Source organism: Thermobia domestica, chromosome 8, assembly GCF_964235325.1.
Source record: "Thermobia domestica chromosome 8, izTheDome1.hap1.1, whole genome shotgun sequence".
In the NCBI taxonomy this organism is placed as follows: Eukaryota; Metazoa; Arthropoda; class Insecta; order Zygentoma; family Lepismatidae; genus Thermobia; species Thermobia domestica.
In genome coordinates this window covers 5,554,864-5,580,562 of record NC_137461.1, presented here as the reverse complement: position 1 = coordinate 5,580,562, position 25,699 = coordinate 5,554,864, and the positions used below count along the sequence as shown (strand labels likewise).

Below are 25,699 nucleotides of genomic sequence, written 5' to 3'. Positions count from 1 at the left end.
TGTTCCTTAATTTGTTCCGATATTCCGTTTAAAACATCCATCATGTTTTCTGGAAAATTCATATCAGTATGTATATTTCGGCTATCCGTAACACTCATGATATTTCGAGATATAATCTTGCCACTTAAGATGGTACAATTAATATCAGGCTCAATGTTGCTCGTTTTTACTTTACTTCTAAACGATACAACATATTCCCGTCGTTTCGGCACCAATTTAAAACGGCTCTTTCATTATTTATTGAGCCATTCAAACGCAAACTCCGTTGAATAAATCCATCTATTTATTTCTGTTGTCCTTACAACGGCATTCCAAAATCCTATTATTTAAAACATATAAAATATATGAATATATTTTTATATCGATATTATAATTAACATATTTCTTTTTCTTTTTCTTCTTCGAATTACATAATCAGCCTAGTACATATTTTCAAATATCTTATGCCCTAAAATTACAATAAAATAAGGATTTACAAGTAGTAAAAATATACAACGTACTGTTTTAATCCCTTGTGCTTATAATCGAAACGGACCGAAGAAAAACAAAGACGTAGAACGTACATATATGTTAATTTGAGTCTTATTTCACGAAGTACTGATCTCGTATTTATCAAAAGATTTACAAGTTAAGATGCCATGAAATTATAAGTAATTACAGGCAACAGTATTGCCATTTACAAATATATTTTACTATTAATCAGGAGTTTTTATTTAATGAGATGAAACTAATCGGAATAAAATTAAATGAAATGAAATTTTTGAGTTTTACGTCCCACGGTTATGCCGGCTAAGCTAAAGGAGACTGTGATAATGAGAAATTATTGCAATAGTGGAGTGAAGAAAGTGGGAGAAAACGGGATAACCCCGATGGAAATCCACGCACATGGTGTTTGTCCACCATCAAGTTCACTTGGCGGGAGCAGGGTTTGAATCCGAGACCCCATGCAACAGAAGTGAACGCTCTACCACTGAGCCACCGCGACCCCACATATTGGACTAATTTGTACCGTTGTAAATTTCGCAAAATAAGTCTAATAGCATCAGTCATGTGCATGAATTTACAAATCCTAACGGTACAATAGAATACTAAAATATTGCAAGTAATAGCATACCTCATTGCTTCTAACTGAAATTTCTTTTTGTTATCCAATGCTTCCTGGTATCTGAAAGAAAAATAATTAAAACCATAACAGCGAGAGAAAAATATTTTACGACAATTTTAGTATTTTCTACATCCAATTTGAAACACTAAAGAACTTTGGGGAAATAAACTCTCACACAAAAATATGAAAATAAAATTATAGACCAAGATGGGTGTACAGTCCGCAGCAAAAAAAAAATAAAAAATAAAACTGGAACATGAGCATGTAAGTTGATTGTGAAACTACACCTAACAGCGCAGGGAAACAGCATAACGTCTAAGTGGCACGAATCACGACAGGAAAAACATCGGCGTCCTCCCCTGCACACTTATTTTGGAGCAAAAGACTTCGTCGTTTCACAAACTTACATGCTCATGTTGCAGGTTTTTTTTCTGCGGACTGTACAAATGTGTCATTTCGAAGCTATAGCCCCCAGAAAATTGATCGGAACGATTACAGCCCAAAAATCAAGTGTAAAATAAAAGAACGTAGTGATTACTATGAGTCTGGAGTCCATTAATATATGTACCAGCGAATATGGAAAATGTGTCAGTTTAGAGTTCCTGAGGTATCATTTTTCGTTTGTAGAAGACCTCATGAATTTCCTTCTATGCTTCGAGACTAACCCTGTCACCGCTTCTGTTCGACATCCACTGGCACATTAATGGATTCTTGACTAGAAATAATCATTATGTTCTTTTATTCGACCTTGATCTGATATTAGTCGTGGAATTATAACTTTATATATCGTTCAGACCTATTCTTTTTGGCGAGCTATAGGTCATAAATGACCCATGTTAGTCTATGATGCTTTTTCACGTTCTCGTACAAGGTTTTATTTTCCAAACTTGTTTGATGCTGTTTCCGACATCCTCTTGTATATGTATGCTACATTACAGAAAGAAAGAGATTATATACTATTGTTCCTGAAAATTACAACACAAAGACATATAATATAACTTTACTTCGGGGGTGGGGCACGTGCCACCTTCTGGATCCGCCACTGTTTAAGTCAGGTTATCACAAATTTTAAATCTACATATTACAAAAAAAATCCAATGCCACACTTCTTATTGAGTGATGCAAATTAAGGGCGCTACAATATCACAAAAGTCCAAGAGTAATATCGCATGTGAGATGGACGAGACAATGTAATCAAAATTATCTTAATATCAAATACTTGATTTATCATATGACGTATCTCCAATAAATAGGAACAAAGATTTAAGGAATTGAAAATTTGAAAAATTAGAAAGGTTTTTGCCGTATTATGAAAGTGATTACTCTTGGATCAAGTATCACGTAACTATCAAAATGCCGCTTACAAAAATTTGGTACCTCAAACCCAGTCTTGGGAAGTAACGTGACGCAAGTAACGCGTTATTTTTAAGTAACATTTCCTAGTAACGCGTTACATGTTTTTTACAAAGTAACTGTAACGGTAACGCGTTAGAAATTTTAAAGTAACGTACCTGGTTTGCTTCACTTTTTTGCGTTACATTTCAGATGAGTAACTACAATATATGATATTTTTTCCGAAAACAAATTTTTTTATTTCCTGTAAGTGAATTTCTCAAAAGGGAGCAATGGAACAAACTATCAGTGACAGACGGTCAATCGCAGACACACAGAGAAACAGATAAGATCTTAGTATTATAGGGAGCTAGCTTTAATGCGAGGCTGAGGAATTCAGAGTTGATTGGCAGGTTCCCCACCCCGTCGCCAAGAAACGGTCACTCGAAGGTCCTGGGCAGGGTTGCCAGTGCGTTGTGAAAAAATTCAGCTAATACTCCCTTAATTCAAAGAGTTTATGCAATTATGCAATCCCTATCAAAGATCTCTGTATACGTGGACACACGCAAATTAGGCTGTGATAACAAATGATTAAGTTTTTTCTCCCCCGCTTCTTCGTCGCACTGCACTATGGCCTTCCTTATTGCTTCTCTAGCTTCGCTGTGTATAGTTTTCCCTCTCTTACGCTGTGAAGCCATTGGCAAATGAATTTATAAGCAACAAAACCGCAACCACAACAGCACACAACAAATAACCAACTCACACTAACTATTCAGAATGACATTCATGTGACAAATTTTTAACCCTGGTAACGCTGACATATAGAAGGAGGGTAAGGGAGTATTGCAAGAGTCAGGCAGAAAGATTGTTGAATTTTTTTCCCCTTTACCTCAGCCCCCGCTGGTAAACAAGCTAGCTCCCTATAATACTACTTCCTGTTCTTGGAAGATGATAACCTCAGAGAAATCCCGTATACTGATTGCAAGTACCTGGAATATTTAGTGAGATTTTGACAGCTCCAAATCAATATATTCAGTGAGTGAAGTGCGAGTACAATAATAATCCAGTTTACTTTGGTTGGTGATGTTTTCATAAAGATGGAGAACGAAAATATTTTACCTTTCGAACATTTGAAAAACAAATACTTTTTCTTAAAAGCTGAGGAAGATTATGGACAGAATTTAAAAGTAAAGTGTTTGAAGTGCGCCGGCAGCAAATATTTATCAACAGCCAGAAGTTGGTCCGCAAATTTGAGAAAGTATCTAAAGGTAAGTTTCTGTTTAGTAGTTAAATTTCTAGAATAGACCGAAACAGCACAAACATACAAACATTTGGGATCAAGCTATTGTCCAAATGTTAACTTTTTTTATGTGTGCTCTTAATAATAATAATAATATTGTGTACCACAATGGGTAATCAAACAAAATATTTAATTAATTTTTTAAAATGTGTATCAAATAGGCACTGTATGAAGTGGAGGCAGTTTGAATATTCTTTGGGATTCATAATCCAATGGAAAATTTAGAGTGCCTTGACTTCTACAATACAAATAACCGGCTATAACTTCTAAAATTAAAAAAAAAAAATCAAAAAATTGCAAAAATATTAACATAAAAAATTATATAAATATTACCAAATTCTCTTCCGGGTATGGGAAATTCTATTTTAACATCAAAACTCTGCAAATCAAATTATTTACCATTAGTTTTGTTACTCCGTCATTCTGTCCATCCAAGGTTCTATTCATCATCGTTAACAAAAATAAATAATTATGCACTGTCTTCTCTAATCTTTAAAACATACCAATCCATACAATACTTTATTCAAAATCAGTTCATTAAATTCTTATTCTAAATTATTTCTGTATTGTCAAATTTCATCTTTAAATTGCTATTCCCATGTTTCTAATCAATTCTAAGCTACGCTATCTACACACCCAAAACTTGTATTAATTTAAATTACTTCTTAAAAAAAACTAAATAAATGTTAAGGCCATTCCATAATTTCATGTATAAAAATTATTTAAAATTCACAACCCAAACAAAAGACGACCGTTCAACATGCCGCCAAAAGTTTCTAACTGCCTTTTACATCACAAAACCGGTCACATTTAAGGTAAATTACAAACCTATTTTTAAAGTTTTAGCATGGTGGAGTGCGCGGTCTTTTAGCAATATTATATTTATACTTTCTTCAATACAAGAACTAAGATCTATTTGTCAGGAGAATTAGACAGGGATTGGGAAGATCTCCTTGCACCTAACTTCAAGGTACATGGGTACTATCCTGGCATTCTCCTGTAAAAGTAAGGAAAAAAACAGGAAATTTCAAGTCCATGATAGGAACGAGGCATCCCAAATACGAAGAACGCTTTCATTGCACCACCTTGTTGGTATTTTTGTTATTTGTGAAATCAGAATGTATAATAATTAGTAGTAGTAGTAGTTGTTGTTGTTGTTGTTGTTGTTGTAGTGGTAGTAGTAGTAGTAGTACGGTTTTTTTAAATATACATATTCAGTTTCGGAGCAGAAACTAACGCGTTATTTTCGAAGTACGGTAACAGTTACTCTTCTGGGGCAAGTAACACATTACATTTTAAGGGAAAGTAAAGTACCGGTAATTTGAAACGCGTTACTTTTTTTTTACAATTAACTTATACAACAGTGCTCAAACCGTTCCAAAGATACGAAAACGGGTTAAGATTGCTTCAGTGATTTGAAATGACGTATTTGTGGGTCATTTTTAAAATTATTATTGCTTTTCTTTGATTTCTTTGATACTACATCAACAGTTTTTAGTTTATAAGTTCTAGGAATTACATGATTTTTAACTAATGTTGCAAACTTTAAAATTTTTTATCATATCTCGAGAATAGTTTAAAATATCAAATTGCTGCAAACGACCTTATGGTTTTTACGTCTATCGGAAACTAAATACGTGACTGAGTGTGATATTTGTTTAAAAAGAAATTTCTTCGAAATAAATCCTTTTGAAAAACAGTTAAAATTTCAATCAATTGCAACTGTTCATACTGATTCAAAATATCGGTGTGCATAAATAAATTTAAACTATTTTTCATCATTTAAGTTATATTCCGAATATTTTTCGCATCACGATATCCGTTCGGTCGTAATATCACAGAGCCGAGAATTTTTTTTTTTTTTATTACGAAAATGTAATTTTACCTATTTATCTTTTTTTAAATATTAAAAAGACTAAGAAAATAGAGTTAATATTTTTTTTTCATTTTTCCGATACTTCAAGTATTGACGTCAATGTTTTAATGTGTTGTGTCGTGCATAGTGGAAGTATTTTGAAATTATATTTATTTTATACTTAACTGTGGCAAGCGTAAAGTTCGATTTTTAGTTTCTTTCACATGTCTTTAAAAATAAATAAATAACGTAAATATTGTGATTCATTCTCCTACATTAGTGTATCTTAATTCTTTTTTAATAGGTGATAATATGTAATAAAATGTCCGAGGCCCAAGGTTATTTTGAGAACTTAAAAATCGAAATCTGGGACTTATCGATGATTTTTTTTTCCTTTTTGCAAATTGTTAATAGTGTTGTGGAAAATATTTTCGGTAAGTGGAAATATGAAATGAAATATGTAAGCTTTATGTCCCACAATTATGCCGGCTAAGCTAAAGAAGACTGTGATTATGAGAAATAAATGAAATGGTAGAATTAATAGGAAAAAATGGGAGAATCCCGAGAAAACCCACGCACACGGTGTTTGTCCACCACAAAGCTTACTTGGCTCGGTAAGTGGGAATACCTGACTTTACCGACTAATTTGGTGTACCGAACCCTGAACAACAGTTTGGTTTACCTTCAGTATTTGGCTTCGAATCCCAGAACGCTCTGTAATAATCTGCTTTAATATTTCAAACTTAAATATAACACGTAAATAACTTATCTTGTTTATAATACAACATATATAAATTATGTACACCCTTACTTTTCCAGTAGTTTCTCCAGCAGAGACGTGCCATCGTGTCCAAAGGCAGCTGCAAAGTGGAAAACATTTTGACGATCTTTTGTTTCATGAGTGATATCGGCACCTTTTTCTATCATAAATTCAATGGCATCTGCAGTAGAAACATCCATGATGGTATAATAAATGGGAGTTTGTCCGAAGGAATTTTCAGCATTTATGTCGGCTCCATGTTCCAACAACAATTCAACGATTTTCTTGTACCTGTGAAGAAGGTAACCGTCAAGCATATTGCTTAAACTATAAACTGCAAGGAAGGAAATAAAGGCTACAACAATTTACTTAAAACAAGTAGCTATGGTACAGGATTATTGTTTCTCACCGTGTATACACAAGGTGAATTACCATTGTGTTAATTTAGATATTTAGCTGTTTGACTTAATCTAGCATATGGATATTAAATAACATCGGACTCAATCTATTGTCTCGGGATACACCACGGAATGTTTGTCTAGGTTCACTAATTGTGTTTTCAATTTTAATACAGGGTGGCCAAAGTCCCGTTACCCCTTGATAAATACTAATCTTAGTTTTCTCGTTACCCCTTTATAAATGCTAATGTGGACAGCAGACGCGTATTTGGGCCGTGTTTTTCGACGGTGTTGTGAATCACCAACGATGCCTCTACATGTTGCAGAACAGGTTTGTCCCTCTCTTGGAGGAGTACGGAATCAGAAGCATGTAGGTTTCAGTATGATGGGGCACCTGCTCATTATGCTCTCGTCGTACGCGAATATCTTACGGAAGTCTTTCCTAGGCGATGGATTAGTCGTGGTAGTCCGGATCTGCCCGCACCACTTGCCTGGCCACCACGAAGCCCAGACCTCATCACCTGTGATAATGCGTTATGGGGGTTCAAAAAGAGCATTGTTGCACAAAACCGTTACGATACTACTGCCGAACTGACAGAAGCTGTGAAACAAGCTTTCACTCAAGCGACACCTACAATGCTCCGCAAAATGTCGCACAGAACCTGGTGGTATATTATCCTTTGTCATGAGAATGACGGTCGACAGACTGATCCTTTGGACACTTAATGTCTCCTACTTCAATAAGACTTCTCGAAAGCATTGTTGTTCATGTCATTCAGTTCTTTCCGTGTAGTTATTTACGGTTTATGTTACTTATTTTCAATTGTAACGGGACTTTGTGGCCACTCTGTACATATCTTCCTATTTATTAATAAGTTGTGAATTGTTCTGTTATTTTTTGTGGTGTGTTAATTTCGTGTATAAAGAATATTAGATCTAATATTATTGTATCATTAGCACTTGTAAATTAGAATATTATTTTGTTTTTTTGGTATGCATGCCATATTTCCAATATTAGATTTTCTATGGAATCGAAGTTGATATTTTTTTCTGAAAGATGTAATTTTTATGAGAATACGTCATTATGTTCGATGAACCATGTTAGCTGATTTAAGATTATGTGGTCAGAAGTTTTTAACATACATGCGGCTAAAACTATAGACCTACAACTTATAACACAAATATTGCGTTCCCAGTTCAATTAAAATTACTTTAATAATCACCAAAACTTATCACGATAATTATTCCAATAATTAAACTATTTTTGTTACTTCTAAATTTTGTATTTCCTTAATACTTATTATTTATTTTGCAGAAATTAAAATAACATTTCAATCACTTATGGTTTCCTCACTTATTACAGTAAAACCCGTCAACTTGGCTACCTCTCTAAGTTGGCCACCTGCTCATTTTGGTTTGGTTCGTCTTGAACTTGCACTTTCTCATGAGATATTAGTTATTTATTACTCTGTAAGTTGGCCACCTGTCTATCTTGGAAGTTGGCAGCATTGAAGCAATATTTATCCTATGATGGTAAAGATAAATTTACCTGCGTATCCTGATCACGCAAAATAACGTTTTGTTATGTTTCTTAACTCTTTTGTATTCCCATATAAAAGGCAAATGTTCTGTATTTGTGATTGGAGACAAAGAAGCATGGATTCCCACCATTTGGTTTGGAGGTCAATGGCCAGAACACTACCCTCATAAAGGGATGGTGAAGGAAGATGTGAATAAGGAAAAAAACGTGCAGGAATTCAAGAAAGGGTTGTACGTATATGTTTTTACCTTTCTGTTTTGGTAAAACAATTATCTATATAGGCTCCTTTCATCAGTGGGGACCTTTAGTAATTCCGGAAATTTCAAGGTTAAAGATACCCGTCTCACTTGTCAACTATTGGTACAATCCGCAGCAAAATATACCTGTAACATGAGCATGTAAGTTTATTGTGAAACTACGTCTAACAGCACAGGGAATCAACATAACGTGTAAGTGGCATGAATCACACCAGGAGAAACTTCGGCGTCCTCCCCTGCACACTTATTTTGGAGCATAGGACTTCGTCGTTTCACAATAAACTTACATGCTCATGTTGCACTTTTTTGCAGCGGACTGTGCCTGACAGTTTGTCGAAAGATAGCGGAGGTTTTGAGATATGAATTCTTTAAAATTTCTTGAAACATCTTTTGCTACAACAGAAACACTTGTAGCTCATTAACAAGAGGTAGACGATACTATACAAGAACTACAAAATTAGAATGTGCATATGTGCCAAAAAGAATAAGAGAAATACGTTTAGAATGAATCATCATAAAAAATTTTGTCACTGTTTAATCAGTTCAGATGAAACTTCCTTATTCTACAGACAGCAAAAGAGATTTCTACTGTATATTGTTATGATTGCTCTATATACGTACATTATTTAAAAGTAGCTGTCCTGCCACTGCGTATTAAAATTTTACAATCAACTAATACTAGAAATTCTATTCTAAAAATACACCAATCACTCATTTTCTGTAAGTTGGCCACCTGTCTAAGTAGACCACTTTTCAATTGAACCGATGGTAGCCAACATAGACAGGTTTCACTGTATATCTTTAACATCACAAATAAAACAAGTTTAAAGAAGTCTGGGCACAAAGTTTATTATTATAAGGCACCGGACTATTGTAGTTTTTGCCGTATAACTAAATATAGGCCTACATAAATGTTATCGTTACAAACTCTCCCCCAGGTACCTATAGATTTTTAAGGCTCTTGAATCGTACAACTAGATATTGATTCCAGTAAATGACTATCTCTGTTGCGTGTTCCAGATATTATTGAGTATGTCTCATAGAAATAGTTTAAAATCAGTTTGTAGGTTTTATAAATTAAAATATTTAATTCCATCTTATCCAGGAGCCGAATTTTTCTTCGCATTGTTCAAGACTTGATTTAGTTCGTCCAATGAAAGTTTGGATTCTATTTCTGTTATATGTATGTGTGTGTGTGTGTCTTAAAGTTTAATAGATGTTCCCGATTGTTAGTGTAGGGACGTGTTAAATTCTGGTGAAACAGACGACTCTACGATTCTATATTCTATAAGGCTTAAATTGTTATTTCTATTATATTTTCTTTTCTGGAAATATTTCCAAATTTTAGATGAGACTGTGTGAAGACTTAATCAATTACAATATTCATGCCCATGTTCTTTCTGCTGTTAATAAAGCTTGCTTGGGTTTTGCGTTTAGTTGTTAATCAAGGGCGTCATTTAGGGGGATAGGAGAGAGCAATTGCCCCCCAAGAGTTTGAGGAATACATATACACTTTAATCGATTGTCTACTAATATACTAGTACAAAACTTGAAATCTTATGTCGTTGATGCTCTCCCCCCCCCCACCTCAAGCGAAGTCTGAAATGACGACCTTGTTGTTAATGTCAAAACATTTTCTTGAGAATACTAACTTATGTTGTTATACTGTGCCACTACTTGTAGTATTATTTAAATTAGATTGTGGTATACTACATACTTCGCTGATAGGAGGTATAGTTGCATTGTCTTCCGGAAACTGTACCTACCGAAGACTGTACTGTACTAACTGCATATCCATTAGTTTGCTATTTGTCATTGTCTCAACAATATGTACATCATTCATTTTGAACATATAATATACTTTCGTGTAGTCAAATAACTTGCCACTAACAAACTTAAATAGGCATAAAACTTTAAAGAATTATTAAAAACTATGCAGCAAAAACCGAATTAATTTTACATAAGACATATATTTATGTAGTGGGTGTCCTTTTACCCGAAAGGCTAGTTGCCTCTGTAATTGATTATTGTGATTTATCAAAATAATGAGATTAACTACTACCCTAAATACTAGAAACAGTTTTAAATCTCTAAACATATTTTGGGAGTAAAGTTAGAGGAAAATTGCAGACTTTCTCCTGAATTTTACATCCGGGAGAGATTATTTGGTATCATTCAAAAGCTTACTTCAATCTAAAAATTATGATTTACAAACTATAAAGTACTTAGGATATGAGTTTAACTTTCTTAAGTGGAAGTCTGTGAAAGCCAATTTCCTTTGAAAATTTCTAGATTTCAAGAGTTAGAATCGAACTACTTGTAATTACTTACTTTTCTACTGATTTATCCTCACCGGGTGAAGCAATATGTAACGGTGTGCAACCATCTTCGTCAACAATGGTTGGATCAGCATTTTTCTGAAGAAGATATTTGATGTATTCCAAATTACCTTCTGTTGCCGCTTGATGCAATGGAGTGCTTCCAAAACTATTGGTTAAAGGCTAAAAATAAAAAAGTTAATTATTATGGAAAAATATTTTAACGTGCGTTACTATCTATAATATCTATCAATAATACAAGAATTTGTATAATAAAGAGAAAAAAAGAATAGCTGGGAAATTACTATTTACACTAAAACAAATTTATTGTAAAAATTTAGTGCTAATAACAACTTTATTTAATACAATTTTTCAAATCTACAGAAATTAACCCATTGAATCCTGGCAATTCTAAAGGACAAAGATTCATGTGAAACAAATTCGAATGTTATCATTTTACAGTAATATTTATTACATAAACAGGAAGAAGGCAACTGGACCTGAACGGTCGTGCCCATGAAGAAGGTGTCCAATTGGAGGCCGAAATGAAATGAAATGAAAAACATTCTCAACGCCACACACACGTTCCAGTTTAAAAGACGTTACTAAGTTCTGAAGATGTCAATTCCACAGACCATGACCTATCTCGCTCATTGTTGTAAGTTATTCATTTTTAATCACTCATGATCAATCGGTTCAGACACAGTTCGAGTTCCTTACGTTTCAGTATGGATTTACACAGAATATTCTGTAGATGCAAATTCGATCAAATAAATGTTTCTGAGTCAGATCAGATGGCACCCAAATGCCGAGCTTCTTTTTGTAGCCAACTTGCACCGAATAGTTTTACACTATTTAATGATTGGTGTTTAGGTCATTGGCGATATCATACTTACGTTAGGTATAACTGTTTACGTGCCAGTCTTCCTCGACTTTTGTCAGAATACCATCTCCTTTCAATGTGGTTTGCGTCCCACTGAGTTAGAGGAGCATATTGCACATCGTCATATCCAAAACGAAAGGTCATTTAACCACGTTTTCGCAGTTGCTTTTGATATATCTATATATCTTGACCATAAACAGCATTCTTTTTCACAGGCTTATGCTGCATTTTCACCTTTATCAAAATAAAATTGTAAAATGTACCGCAATTTTCTGGAAATTTTACTTACTTTCACGTCACAATACTTTCCGAAGGCTTGATTATAAGTATTCGAACATTTTTGGGCATCATCTAGCTTCAACTTTCGACTGTCAAATTACATTAGACCTGACCGGCTGCGACTCGTATCCCGAAATCTGTGACACTAATACTACCATATGTGCAGAAGGCTCAATTTTTAGACTACCTTATATTTTGAAACTTAATGCACTGCATAGTTTTGCATTCAATAGCTGAAATTAAAAAGTACATAAAGTAAGTAACCATTCATATCATGGGCGCCCGGGGAAAATTTTCTAGGGGATCCATTCCATGGTTACTATATTACGCCTGGTATTTAATATACGTGGTTTGCTATATTATGTATACATTTTCGTGAGCCAGGGGGGCGGTTCCCCTTTGGGTGCCCATGATTATCTACAAAAAATATCATCTCTGTAAATAAATATTGGTTAAGAATTAAATAATATTTATAGATGGATATGATTCTAGTTGAGTTCAACAGACACGTATTTAGTTCATTTTTTAAAATGTTACACACTCCTGAATAATAACTAATTGGTAATTTTCAATCTGCAACGAAATTACTAAAATATTTGTATTGGATCTCAAAAAAATAGACAAAAATTGTTTGGTCGAAGTTCCACTGCTGAAAAGTACGCTAAACTTTAAAACATAAAATATATGAATGTTGTCAATATATACTTACGGTGCTTGAATTGAATTTATCAGGTAAAAAAGACAAATCTTGTTTAATATGAAATGCGTTCCAGGTTTCTTGAGTCTCCTCTGATATTTCTTTCGTTTGTTTGTTTATTACTTCAGCTACTTTACCATTTATTTCGGCATTTTCTACCAGCACCTTCACACACTCATAGGACTTGTGTGCAAAAAATATTGGCGTTTCACCAAATTTATTTTCTGCATTGACATCAGCTCCTTTGGTCAATAAATATTTGAGAATTTCTTCATTTTCTATATGTGCTGCCAAATGCAGTGGCGTGTTGTATGATGGTCCAAATCTGATATTAATATCAGCTCCATTTGCAATGGCTTCTCTAATCTCCTCCAGGTTCTTGTCACTAATCGCTTGTAACAGTTGTATGTGAATTGCTGTATCTTCATGTATTCCCGGTATATCCACTGAATGTTTAGATTTAGGTGAAGCTCCAAGTGTTTCCAACTCGGTTGAGTCAGCATGACTTGTAACACTGGAGGTGAATGTGTTGCCCATATTTTACAGTTGCAGTGAGCTCTCTTGATGTAGCTTTCCGTCTTCTGTAGATGAAAATGCAACGGTTTTCTGCAGTTTAATCTGTATATAAAAAAGGAAAGATTTAAATGTTGAACCAGAAAATAAGAATGATGAATAATACATTTAGTTATTAACACCCTATAGTATATAGAGTGAAAATATTAATTAAAAATTGCTTCGTAAATTTGTGAACAATTTCTTTGAGTTCAAAGGCTCGCCACCATAGGGGGACACGGTGTCTGAGTGTTAGAGCTTTTACCTCTGGTGCATGGGGTTCCTGTTCGATGCCCGGCCTATTAAGTTTGTTGTGGACAAGATCGTGTTCATCGGTCTTCTCAAGGTACTCCCGTTTCCTTTGCCATTCTCATTACACTAACTATTCAAAAACTAACTATTAATAACCTAGTACAAAAATAATCATTTAGACACTATTCAAAGGGAACAAAAGTAAAATAAGTTAGATTACCGTGGCATATATTTTATACACCTTTTGAATACAATCAGAAAATTATGTTCCGTATCGTCAACTCGGAACTATAGTGTGATCCACAGACTACTATTTGGAGAACAATGCTATACATTGAAAGTAAATTTGGAAAGTGCATACTATGATGCTATTGTTCTAAATTTCATTATTAGGAAAACTTTAAAATAATAGTCACGAAATAAAATAATACTAATAATAGTTGGTTACATTGTATTATTTTTTATATATATGTACAGTGACCAGAATATGTCACCTCTTCTTAAAATTATAGTTCATTAGCATGACAAGTTGAATAATGTCGCTGGACGTTATATTTCCTTGGGCAACCCCGCAGGTTTTTTTTTTTTTTCGACAACTTAAAAAATCTTACACTATTCTGTCTTCTACGAAACTCTACAGATCCTTCCAAGAGAGGTTAAATGTATTAGGGGTTGGCGATTTGATTTTACTGCCGGTTCCATATGCTTTATTCTGCGCTTTGCGCTCAGCTAAATTAACCTGTTTAAGCAGTTGGATTCATTGGAACTACTCGCTATGGTGACACAAATATCGAAGTGGAAACACTGACTTTACTTTGTTTCCTTGCCTTCGCTGACTTTCGACTGATTCCCTAAGTAAATCGGCCATCGGTTTTTATGAGGACAAACATAATTCTAAAGTAGCATGGTCTAAGGTGGTCAACGTTAAAACCGGAAAAGATCTGTTTCTACTCTTCGGGTTTGAATAGAATTTTTTAAAAAGTCAGTGGAACTTATTATTCTTGAAACATTGACTAGACTAGAAAAAATGCTTCTCGCTACTTTGACGTTTTTTCTCCGATACCTGTCAGCAGACTGATGGACATAGGCATTCGATAAGATTTAGCATACTTTTGCATAGCATAGTATTGAAGTCCAAAAGAACTTCATCCTTATAGTGTACAAAGAAACATGTCTATGAACAAAAGTAGTTTTCTAGGATACTTTGTGCTTAGTCTATCTCTTTTGCATCGTTATTGTAGCTTACATTCTAGAGCAGAGTTTCCTAGCTCTCAATTCAAGTATCTTCCAACTTCCTCAGGGAATGAGTCAGCACCGAAAATGTTACGTCCAATCATGATTCCAGACCAAAGGCTAACACGAAAGATATTCATAATTAGGAGCCTAAAGCAGTCATGTTTTAAACTTCCCATTATATGATGTGACGGCAGGGCTGGCTCTACCATGTGTGCAACACTTGCATTTGCACGGGACGGTAAGTTTCGAGGGACGGCAAAATCAGTCATAACTATATTATTTAAAATAAATATTTATTGTTGGAAACATACAGTCTTCCAAAAGTTCTGCGAAAAAAGTAAAAAGCTGTAACTTTGAAAGTATTACTTACAATTTTATTTGTAATGTTTAGTGGAAATGTTAAAATTTTTGTTGGCAACAATGAGCAGATGTAAACGTTGACGTCATAACCGCAAATCACGTGACAAAGATGGCGTCTACTCAAGAGAAAGCGCAGTAGCGTGGTTTTGTGAGTTAAATTCTAGTGTTTTGGTGAGAAGAAAATTCCGACAAAAATATCAGAAACAACCACCTGCAGGTTCAAGTATCAAGAGATGGTACGATAAGTTCCTAGCTACCGGAAGTGTCTTGGACTTGCCTCGTAGCGGAAGGCCAACAACCAGTGTTGATGTGATTCAGTCCGTGCAGGATAGCGTGTTGCGAAGTCCAAAGAAATCGTTGAAACGCAGATATTTGGAGCTGTGAGTGCCAATGACAACGCTACACAATATCGTTCGTAAGAAAATAAAGGCAAAGCCTTACAAGTTGAAACTTGTACAGGAATTGCCGGAAGAAGACTCAGACATAAGAAGTGAGTTTTGTGAAATGCCATTATTGGATTTCCGGAAAGACTTCAGCGATGTTTGGACATAAATGGTGCTCAGCTGAAAGTTTGGCGTTGAAACAAATGCTTGGAATCAAAATTTCAGACTTTCTTACAAGTCCACTCAAAGTTTTGTACAAATACAATAAATGATTACAAAGTTACAGCTTTTTGCAGGACTTTGGGAAGACCCTGTACTTCATGGTGATGGTAATTAAATTTACTAATGACCTATTTGAATACTACATTCATAAATCATGTTAGGTCGCATTAGTTTAAGGTCACATGGACAGTGCTAAAGCAAATGGTTAAACAAATCCAAACATGAATTGCTTGATTGTTGTCAAATATAAAAACTCAATTCTCGAACAGTAGCGAACACCTGCTCCATTTAGTTAGTTATCACTGTTTTTATATGAAAACTAGTCTTGTCTTTGTCACAAACAAGTTTCTTATCATTGAAGGTGGAAACATTTTTTTTTTAATTTAACAAATGTAGAAGGAACGTCGGTGTACCGCTGATGAGCAATTAGCGACATCTTGCCAAAAATTGGCTACCACGCAGCGATGATCTACGGTGATCCCACTTCAGTTTTGAAAATTATACCGCCAGCGGCAGAGAAGCGACGAAACTCCAATGAACCACAAAATTACTTGCCCAAAATATGTTAAATCGCCTATATGAGTGACTTGTTTATATTAAGGTGAGTCTAAAAGACACTTAAAAAAGAGTCTCCCGGAGTGGGTGCGAACCACCAACCTTATGATGAGGCACGTGTTCTTCGACTTCGCTACAGAGGCGATGAAGAAAACCTCGCTTGTAGAGGGTTAAATCGTTGAGGTTATTTAATTTGGCCAATCAGAGTGCTCCTTTAACTGTGTATATTCAACAATAACAGTGAGATCAGATAAAATTCGTTCGCTATGTAATTTTATAACAATGACGCGTCTATTTACTTTATTTCAGTTCTTCCATATTCACTTTCCAATGATCGGCGATTTTTGCCATCTAAAGTCATACAACTATACGCACTTATCTCAAGATTTTTCACTTTATGATGTAGAGGCAGGGGTTACTCTTGACCCCTGAAGCTCACTTTAGGAACAATTAGTTAGAAAAAAATAACATAATAAGCGCGTGCACATGATTGGCGATAGTGCGTGTTGGTCCCTTCACGATTCTCCGCGACAAATCAAAGGAGTGCAGACCAAAATGAAGTCCTCGCTGCTACGCGGTGGTAACTTCAACACCCCGACTCTAGATATCTGTTTCGACTCGTCGAAACCCTGCTGCCAGTGGCACACTAGCGGCAATCCTTCCACTCGTCGCTATATCGGAAATTGACATTTACCGGCAAGTGAGCCACTCACTATATGTTGGCGACGTTTAGGGCATAGGGTAGTGTATGTGGAGCCAGGGCTGCGTACATGCTCCATAACTGTCCCGCTTTAAGTTAATTGAAAGGTAGCAATCCTACATGAAGGATATATGTTTAGAAATATTTCCATTGGATTGTGCATTCTCAAATTAGTATAAAATTCGCAATTAGAAATGTATCCAAATGTGGTCATTTATAACCATTGGCATGACCGTTACAAGTACATTGGAAACAGCAGTGTTATTAAAGGGCATAGTAGCTTACCTTTTGGTCAACCAGCTAAAACAAAAAGCCTGCTGCTGTTGTGCTCATGAATGGAGCCAATACTATGGCTCTAAGTCACTTGTGATACATGTGATCGATCTCGGGACACGTAACATCTAGATCAACGGTCTTTCCATATAATAAAATTGGTGACGGTGGCGCCATCCTATGAACTACAATCAAACTATTTGAAGGTCCAAAACAGCCTTAACATTGAACCAGGGACAATACAATTGTGTACAAAACCACTGGGGACAACTTAAGAGAAGCAAACAAGCAAAACCCGAAGCAAGAAATACTTTATGTTAAATTTACGAATATTTATATAGCTATACTTTTTTTTTTTTTTTTTTTTTTGAGCGTAATAAGAAAAATCTTGAATCAACTGTTTTGGCATCAGGATTTACTGCAATGATTTTTATGTTCCTTTCTCGTTCAAGAATCATTTTTAAAATATTTTACGCATACTTTGATACACATATTAATCTCCCTTTTAAATGTATGAGATCCTTCATGGTTATGTCGATAACTCATACTTCTATGACGTGGGAGATTCTGGTTCAATTCTCGCAAGAAGTTCATATGATTCGGTCGCACGTTAACCTGTAGGTTTACGTCTCATATAGCCTCACTGCTGAACAGAACGCTAAGCTCAAAATACAACCATTTTAAATACATGGAAATATATAGGAAAAGTGCACTATTTCATTTATAAGGAATTATGAAGGAGTCATCTGCATTTTCTTTAATAGTGTCGAATATTCTTGTGTTTGATCTGCCTGATAGAAGTTGGAGAAAAACTTCGGAAAATCTAAGATGATCGAGTTAAGATTCGAGCTAAAATATTGGGCCGCGGTAGCTCAGTGGTAAAACGCTCGCCTTTGGTGCATGGGATCATTGGTTCGATCAACTCCCGCCAAGTGACCTTTGTGGCGGGCAAACACCGTGTGAGTAGATTTTCTCGGGATTCTCCCGTTTCCTCCCACTTTATTCAATCCACCATTCCATTCAATTATCATCACTGTCTCTTTTAGCCTAGCCGGCATAACCGTGGGACGTAAAACTTACAGATTTTCGAACTAAGATGTCAAGAATCTGAATTCAGAATGCTGCTTTCTATAATTTCGTTCCCTCGTCCCTTGAAATTATTTCGGATATTGGAATTTCCTCTGCTCTGAAAAAGGTTCTAACCCACACAAACGAAGTATAGTTAGAAACGCCAACGAATTGGGACATGAGCTCAGTCGTAGGGATCCTGGTGCTCTGAGCCTTCAGTTATTCAAACTGCAACTTTTTTTTAACGCTAGTTGATCTGTGATGGGGCCAATAATACGTAATCAAATTTGCAATGAATGAATCAATACATGTATGATCAGTTAGGATGATGATGTTTCCGCGACGATGAACCTCCAATACTTTTTTTCCATTTACAAATACATGCCTTCGAAATAATGTTTATGAACGGTCTGTTTTCTCTTAATCCTCTTGTACTTGAGATAAGCATAGGTCAAAGGCTAGAGCTCACGCATACACTTAATAACGAAAGGCACAACTGTGGACCAGCGAGTTTCGAGGTCGCGAGCGAGTATGAACCCGAGCGAAACGAGTTGAGCGCTATAAATGGATAGCGAGCCAGGGTCTTAGTCCGAGCGAGTGTGAACCCCAATGATAGTGGGTGCAAGTCCTATTGGAGGTAACGAGTTCTTAAGAGGCCTAATCACTGCGAAATTAAAATACCGCTAATTTTACAGTAATTATGTGATATCTTCAAATAGACAAATATAATCGAAATTTGGAAAAGAGCGCCCTGGGCAATATTATTTTTGCATGAGGTACCGTTCTCACGAGTCATCTAGTAGCTTTCCGTATGCAGCCATTTATAAACGCGAAAATAAATGCCAATTTTCTAGATGGTTGGAAATTGAAAGCAGATAAGCGAGTCGTGATAACGGTATCTCATGTAAAATAATATCTAACGAGATCTTGTTCCACTTTTCGATTATCTTTTATCTATCTGAAGATAGTACATAAGTACTGTAAAATTAGCGGTATTTTAATTTCGCCGTGGTGAGAGCCCTTAAGTGGCGCTTGAGCTAAAATAGCGTGATGTACAGTCATGTCCAAAATGATTGTCGCATATCTATAATTGTCTTCTTGTAAGAATATGATTTAATAATGATTTTGAAGGGTACTTTTAATACTGATACTATGTGTATAATCGGGAAATGTATATTTGAGGAAAATTTCATAGGAAAAGAATTTTAAATACGGAAATTAGAGTCCGTAGAACAAAATGTTACTAAATGGAGAAGTTTTATTTTTGTTTCATTGTTCTTATTTACTGCTCTTTTGACATGAAATTTTCCACATGTCTTTGCTGATTGTATATGTACTAACATTATAAGAAATATCGGGCGAATTCGTTATCAAATTAAATTCCTACAACATATTTATAAACATGCGACAATAATTCTGGACATGAGGGTACATTGGGTTAGCTCGAGCGCACATGCCTTTGAAGATAGTGACCCTGAGCCCCGATTGCTAAACGGCTATCTACTGCATTTTAGACTTAGAGATACTTGACACATGCTGTAGTCATTGTGAAATATATATGAACACTCCCATTTAAATCAATGTCCAAGCTACGCGATTCAGCCGTTGTGTAAGCGCGGCTTAAGAGTAAAATAATAGAGTTACTTTTAGAACATTATTTGTTCTCGCACAGAAAGGAAATAGACTACGAGTTATATTTAATTGATGGTGCGGCTGAGGTTTTCTGTCTTGAAGTTCAGCAACGAAGCTATATGCGACATGAACCTATAGTTTAAGGTGGAATCCGAAACTCATAATGGGTTAATGCTGTCCCACCGGGAATCAAACCAAAGATCCTATGAACCAAAGACGCGCGCTAGCCATTAGGCAGGGCTAGTTCTCATTTACTTGTACCCTATGCTATGGTTCCCTACGTAATAAAAAGCCCTATGTTCGTTAAATTTGTTCCTCTATGTCTGAGGAAGATAACATTACGTTATGGAAACTGTTAGGAAATATTATAATTTTTAATAAAGAAGTACATACTCTGGTCAGAAAAATATTAATTATTTTTTAAATTTGTTCATATATTTTGATGATACTAAGAAAAGAACAATGTTTCTGCTCCTCCGAAGTTAAAAAGCACTAAATTGGGATTACCAATATATCAAAATTCTATTCTAGAGCAGCCCTTCCTACGGACAATGTTTTCTGAAAATTCGTCTGGGAAAGAAACAGAGACGACTTTTGCTGGAAATTCCGCAAGTATAATAAAAGAAAATGAAATCTTTTAGTTTAACGTCCCACGATTATGTCCCCTTAGGCTAAGGGAGATGGAAGGCAAGGGAATAATGGAAGAATTGGTGGAATGAAAATGTGGGAGGAAATGGAAGTACCCGAGAAAACTTAGATTCTATGTTGTCCACCACAACCTTACTTGGGCAGGCATCGAACCAGGGACATCACGCACTAGAGCTAAACATTCTGCCACTAAGCCACTGTGACTCCTAGTATAATGAAAGATATCTTAATTGAACTTCGTAGTTAAGTATGGTATTACCTAATTACTAGAGCAACTCACATTATGCTTTATTTTCTGTTTAATTATGCTTTATTTTTTCCAAATTATGCTTTATTATTAATTTCAGTCATTGTTTTACGTTAATCTATATTATAAAAGAGAACGTACAAATCCTTTGTTCCCTCATCACGCTAATACGGCTGAACCAATTTCTTTTATTTTGGGGGGGTTATTAGGATTTGGACCCTAGATGGTTTTTATCATATCACTTTAATTTTTAATTACCAGTGTCTTGAGATAATTGACCATTCAAGTGTCCATAACGTACAAATCCTTTGTTAGTTCATCATAGGTATAAAAATAAACGTATTTATATGCAACCCGCATGACCGTGTCACTCGGCGGGTTAACATAAATGACAGGCGCTATAATGTTAACATTTACTGCAATTTGAAAGCGAAAAAGTAAAAATTATCTAAGTAACAAAGTTTATTGCGTTCCGGGGTGACCGCAGCGAAGCGGGGTGAACGCTGCTAGTCGTGTATAATGTATAATGTTTTACTATACATTAAATATTCTAAATATCTTGATCTATTTATTAATATTTTATGCAACCAGTTTCTTTCATATTTCATGAACTTACTACTTAATGCACTGTAAAGAGATACGTTTTACTCGAGTCAGTTTATATATATATATATATATATATATATATATATATATATATATATATATATATATATATATATAACTTGTGTGCACCTAGGAGTCCATACTGTATATACAAAACGAAAAACAAAAGATGCCACCAAAAAGTACAGAAAGTGCTCAAGTTCAAGAGGTACACATAATATAGTGTAGAGTTTTTCTGTACTATTCATTGTTGGCGGAAAGATTTTGTTCTCTTTTTCTTTTCTACACATCAAAGGATTGCAACGAAATAAAAAGTAAGCTTTTCATTGTTGCATTGTTAGGTTCTCAATGATTTTGCATTGTAAATATTGGTTTTAGAAAATATTAATACTGTATGTTAAACTTGCAGTTCAACAGAATTTTCCATGAATTGTGCTATATATGTTAAATTATGCTTTATGCTTTATTTTCTAAAATTATGTTTTTAAAATTAGTTTCTTCTGGACCCTTAGACAAGCACAACCATGTTCTAGGTACCAACCATATGTGTAAATTGCACTTATGCTTTTGGGTTGCCCTACTAATTACACTACATGAATTGCGTGCTATTCGCTACAGTACACACACACTCATTTCATTTCCACTTTTTTTTTTTTTTTTTAACCTAAGTGACATGTACTCCTCTCCGAACGGGAGCTCACTCTCTCTTAATGTAAATAGTTTCGTTTTGCTCACAATACTAGTTAAAGATTTAAAACTGTTCCCCTAAGAAAGCTCGAATTTGATTACACACGACAAACATGCAATTGCCAACAGTATCTTCGATATCTGAGATTACCGAAAACCCAAAACCTTAATTCCAAAAAGCCACGTTCTACTTACCCCGAATAGACGATAGTTCCTGAAAAATATTGTTATTAAATAGACAAGAATCTCAATTCTTAAAATGAACATATTAGGTTTAATTTGAAATATCTGCATAACTAACCTTATTAGGTGTACAAAGAGTTTGACCCTTGAGTTTTTATCAGATACTTAATAAAAGGGAGATATAGCATTATAGAAATTGAAACAAAGCTATTCGTCGACAAATACCTCGAGAGCACGGTCAGAGGAATTAAGGTTTTTTAATTATCAAGAATTATTCACATCTGTACTTGTTCTATCCATTCTGTGGATAGTGTGTCAGTTTCAGAGCGAGGATTTAATCTATTTCACTATACAGCACTAAACTGAAACTCGGATTGAGTTCACTACTTGCGTGTGTGAAACATGAATTCATGTCCTTTTCGATACGTGATAGCCAATCCAAAGAATTTGATGAATGTGACCGATTTCAGTTCGCTGATATAAGTGAACTTGGTTCGCATCTCACAGTCAATGATGGTGAGAAACTCCAGACGTTAGCCTTGGAGAAGCGAAAATAGGCGAAACAAATAGTTCCTTAACCTGGTTCGTATCCAGTCTTCCACATACTTTAAAGTATATGATTAGGAAGAATTATCCTGAAAGTGGGACCTGAGCAAAGTCTCGCGAAATCAGCGAAACGCTGTACACGGAGAGGTTTTTCGTTGTATTAAAGGTAAGTCTTTACTTTGACTCCAACTGTGACTTTAATCGGTTCTTATAGGTTCAGTTACTTCTTGGAACTGTTTGTGCGTGAGTCACTTGTTAGAACTGTTCGTGCCTTTGGTGTGACGTCTTAGTTCATATTTTTCCCACTAGGTGTCTGTGTAGTCATATGGTAGTTGGTTAGTAGTCACATGTTCTGTGTGCATGTATGTGTGTGCTGCTGTTTGTGGCATGCGAGAAGCGCGTAATTGAATTGGTTGAATTGAGTTAGAGAAAACCTATCATAGTTGTGGTCTAAAGTGAAGATATTTTCGACGTATTGTAAAAGTGGACGTTTATTGGTTTCTTGTTTGTAATAATAGCAAGTGTGCTCGGTTTAATAAAACGACGTGTGTGCGGAAAGGAACATTTTTCAGTAATGTTGAGTATTGTGCATGTGTTCTTGGTATCTTATTTTTTCGTGTGTGGGATCAGCAGTTATGAGTTCATTATTCATGAGTGTTCTCCTATGGCGAAATGGTGAGTGTTTTCTTTTTTTAATTCATATTATTTTTATTCTTGATTTGTTTTGCATTTGAGTATTAGGCAAAGTATTTGGTTTGCTGCTGCTTGTCCTATTGTCTTGTTGAGATGTAATTTTTTTTTTCTTTGTCATGCACTGATTTATGATTAGAGACGAGTGTTTTTTTTTTTTTAATTTTTCCCTAATTATCTTAGCTTTATAGTAGTGGTGTGATTATTTATTATTATTTTGGATGTTTTTATGGTACTTGAGCGGGGGGTTTGGGGGGCGGTAGCCCCCCATTTAGATCTCAAAATTCATAGTCACCGCTTCACCTGAATTGATGTTTAGTAACATTGTGGCCCTTGTACTTATAGTATAATTCTTAACATCGTATAGTAACATTGTGGCCCTTGTACTTATAGTATAATTCTTAACATCGTACATTACTTTCACTGTGTTAGTAATTGTAATCGATTCATGTGATCCGGTTCCGGGAGCAGTTTAGGAATGATTCCTAAACTGCTCCGGGAACCGGATCACATGAATCGGTTGAAGTCACAGTTGGAGTCAAAGTAAAAATTTGCCGTATTAAATTCGATCAACTCGTCGAGATCCGAATCCGTCACTTGGTTTTATATGGCGAATTGCGTCAGTTAGAAATCCCGTAGTATGTGGTCGATCAAAGTTCTAAGTTACTGTTACTGTGCTGAGTCTATCCTTGAGATCGAAAAGATGAATTTGCCAAAGAATCTCTATGCCTTGCAGAGAACGGAAGCACAACAGACTCAATTTCATCTTTATAATTGCCAATAGGCATAGTAAAACCGATGAGATGTTTAAATAACTGCAAGTAAAGTTCATGTTGCTTCAGCAGGTCGGTTGTTATGCTGTTTGATCTTTATTTAATAGAGAGAGAAAATGAAATTAAATTAAATTGTTCAGTTTTACGTTCGACAATTATGTCGGCTAAGCTAAAGGAAACGATGATTATGAGAAATGAAGGAAGTGGTGGAATGAAAAAACAGAGAAAACGGGAGAACCCCGAGAAAACTCACGAACACGGTGTGTCCACCACAAAGTCCACTTGACGCAAACTGGGATCGAACCAAGGACTCCATGCACCAGAGGTGAACGCTATGCCACTGAGCCACCGCGGCCCCTAATAAAAAGAGAGAGGAATATGGTGGCTTAGTGGTAGAGCGATTACCTCTGGTGAGTGGGATCACTGGTTCGTTTCCCTGCCAAATAAGTTTGTAGTGAACAACATAGAATCCGGGGGTTTTCTCGGGGTTCCTCCCGCTCGGGTTTACTCCCGCTTCCTCCCACGTTCTCATTTCACTGTTTTTTCCATTATGATTCACTTGCCTTAATCTTCCGTCCCCCTTAGCGTAAAGGATATAATCGTGGGAAGTTAAACTGAAGTTTTTCATTTCAATAACGAGACAGCGTTAAAAAAACGTATACATGAGTTATACAAATGAATGATTTGTTTCAGTAATCTTCTTTACAACAAATGAATATCTCTGCAAAGACGAATAAAACTCTTTTCAAAATTATGCTAGATTTCTCTGCATATTACAATATTGTTCAGCAAGAAAATAATTTGTTTTGATTGATTGATTAATTTATATACGCGTCCTTCGTCAATAGCTAGACTGTACGGTACAACATCTACAGTTTAAAGCGGAATCTAAGTGACTGTAGTGTATTAGATGCTATCCCATCGGATATCGAACCCGGGACCTCGTGCATCAAGACAAGCGCTGGCCATAGAGCAGAGGAGGCCCGCGTGACCAAAAGACATTAACGAAATGAGAGAGGAAAAATAAAAACTTCAGTATTATTTCCTAGACTTACTGCGGCTTAAAATTGTATATCGCACATTAAATTTGCAAATATAGTCAGATCCAATCTACTTACCACATTACACGACAAGTTCCTCAAACAATGTCTTAAAAAAGAAAATATACGTAATCAACTGAGCCGAACTGACAGTTCTATTTTATACTATTAGTCCAAACACTGGCAAAATCATCTTTCATGTACTGGCGAATTCAACTTCTGCACTTGCTGCTCACCAAATCACAATATTCACCACATCAACTCTTCAAGGTCAACTTCTGCAGCTAAACAACGTTGTTCATAGTAGGCGTTCAACTTTGGT

The 25,699-nt window shown here is 35.4% G+C and overlaps 1 protein-coding gene across 1 annotated transcript in view; it reads right to left on the bottom strand.

Moving 5' to 3' along the window:
- The window catches only part of LOC145692662 (transient receptor potential cation channel subfamily A member 1-like), a 36,894-nt gene extending 11,195 nt beyond the window's left edge, over positions 1-25,699 (bottom strand). The window contains exons 1-5 of the mRNA XM_081768033.1: positions 25,456-25,699; positions 12,737-13,342; positions 10,879-11,048; positions 6,404-6,643; positions 1,115-1,165 (exon numbers count right to left, since the gene is read on the bottom strand). Of these exons, the coding sequence (XP_081624159.1) occupies positions 1,115-1,165; positions 6,404-6,643; positions 10,879-11,048; positions 12,737-13,261 (986 nt within the window). The 5' untranslated portion in view covers positions 13,262-13,342; positions 25,456-25,699. The remainder of the gene's footprint in view (positions 1-1,114; positions 1,166-6,403; positions 6,644-10,878; positions 11,049-12,736; positions 13,343-25,455) is intronic.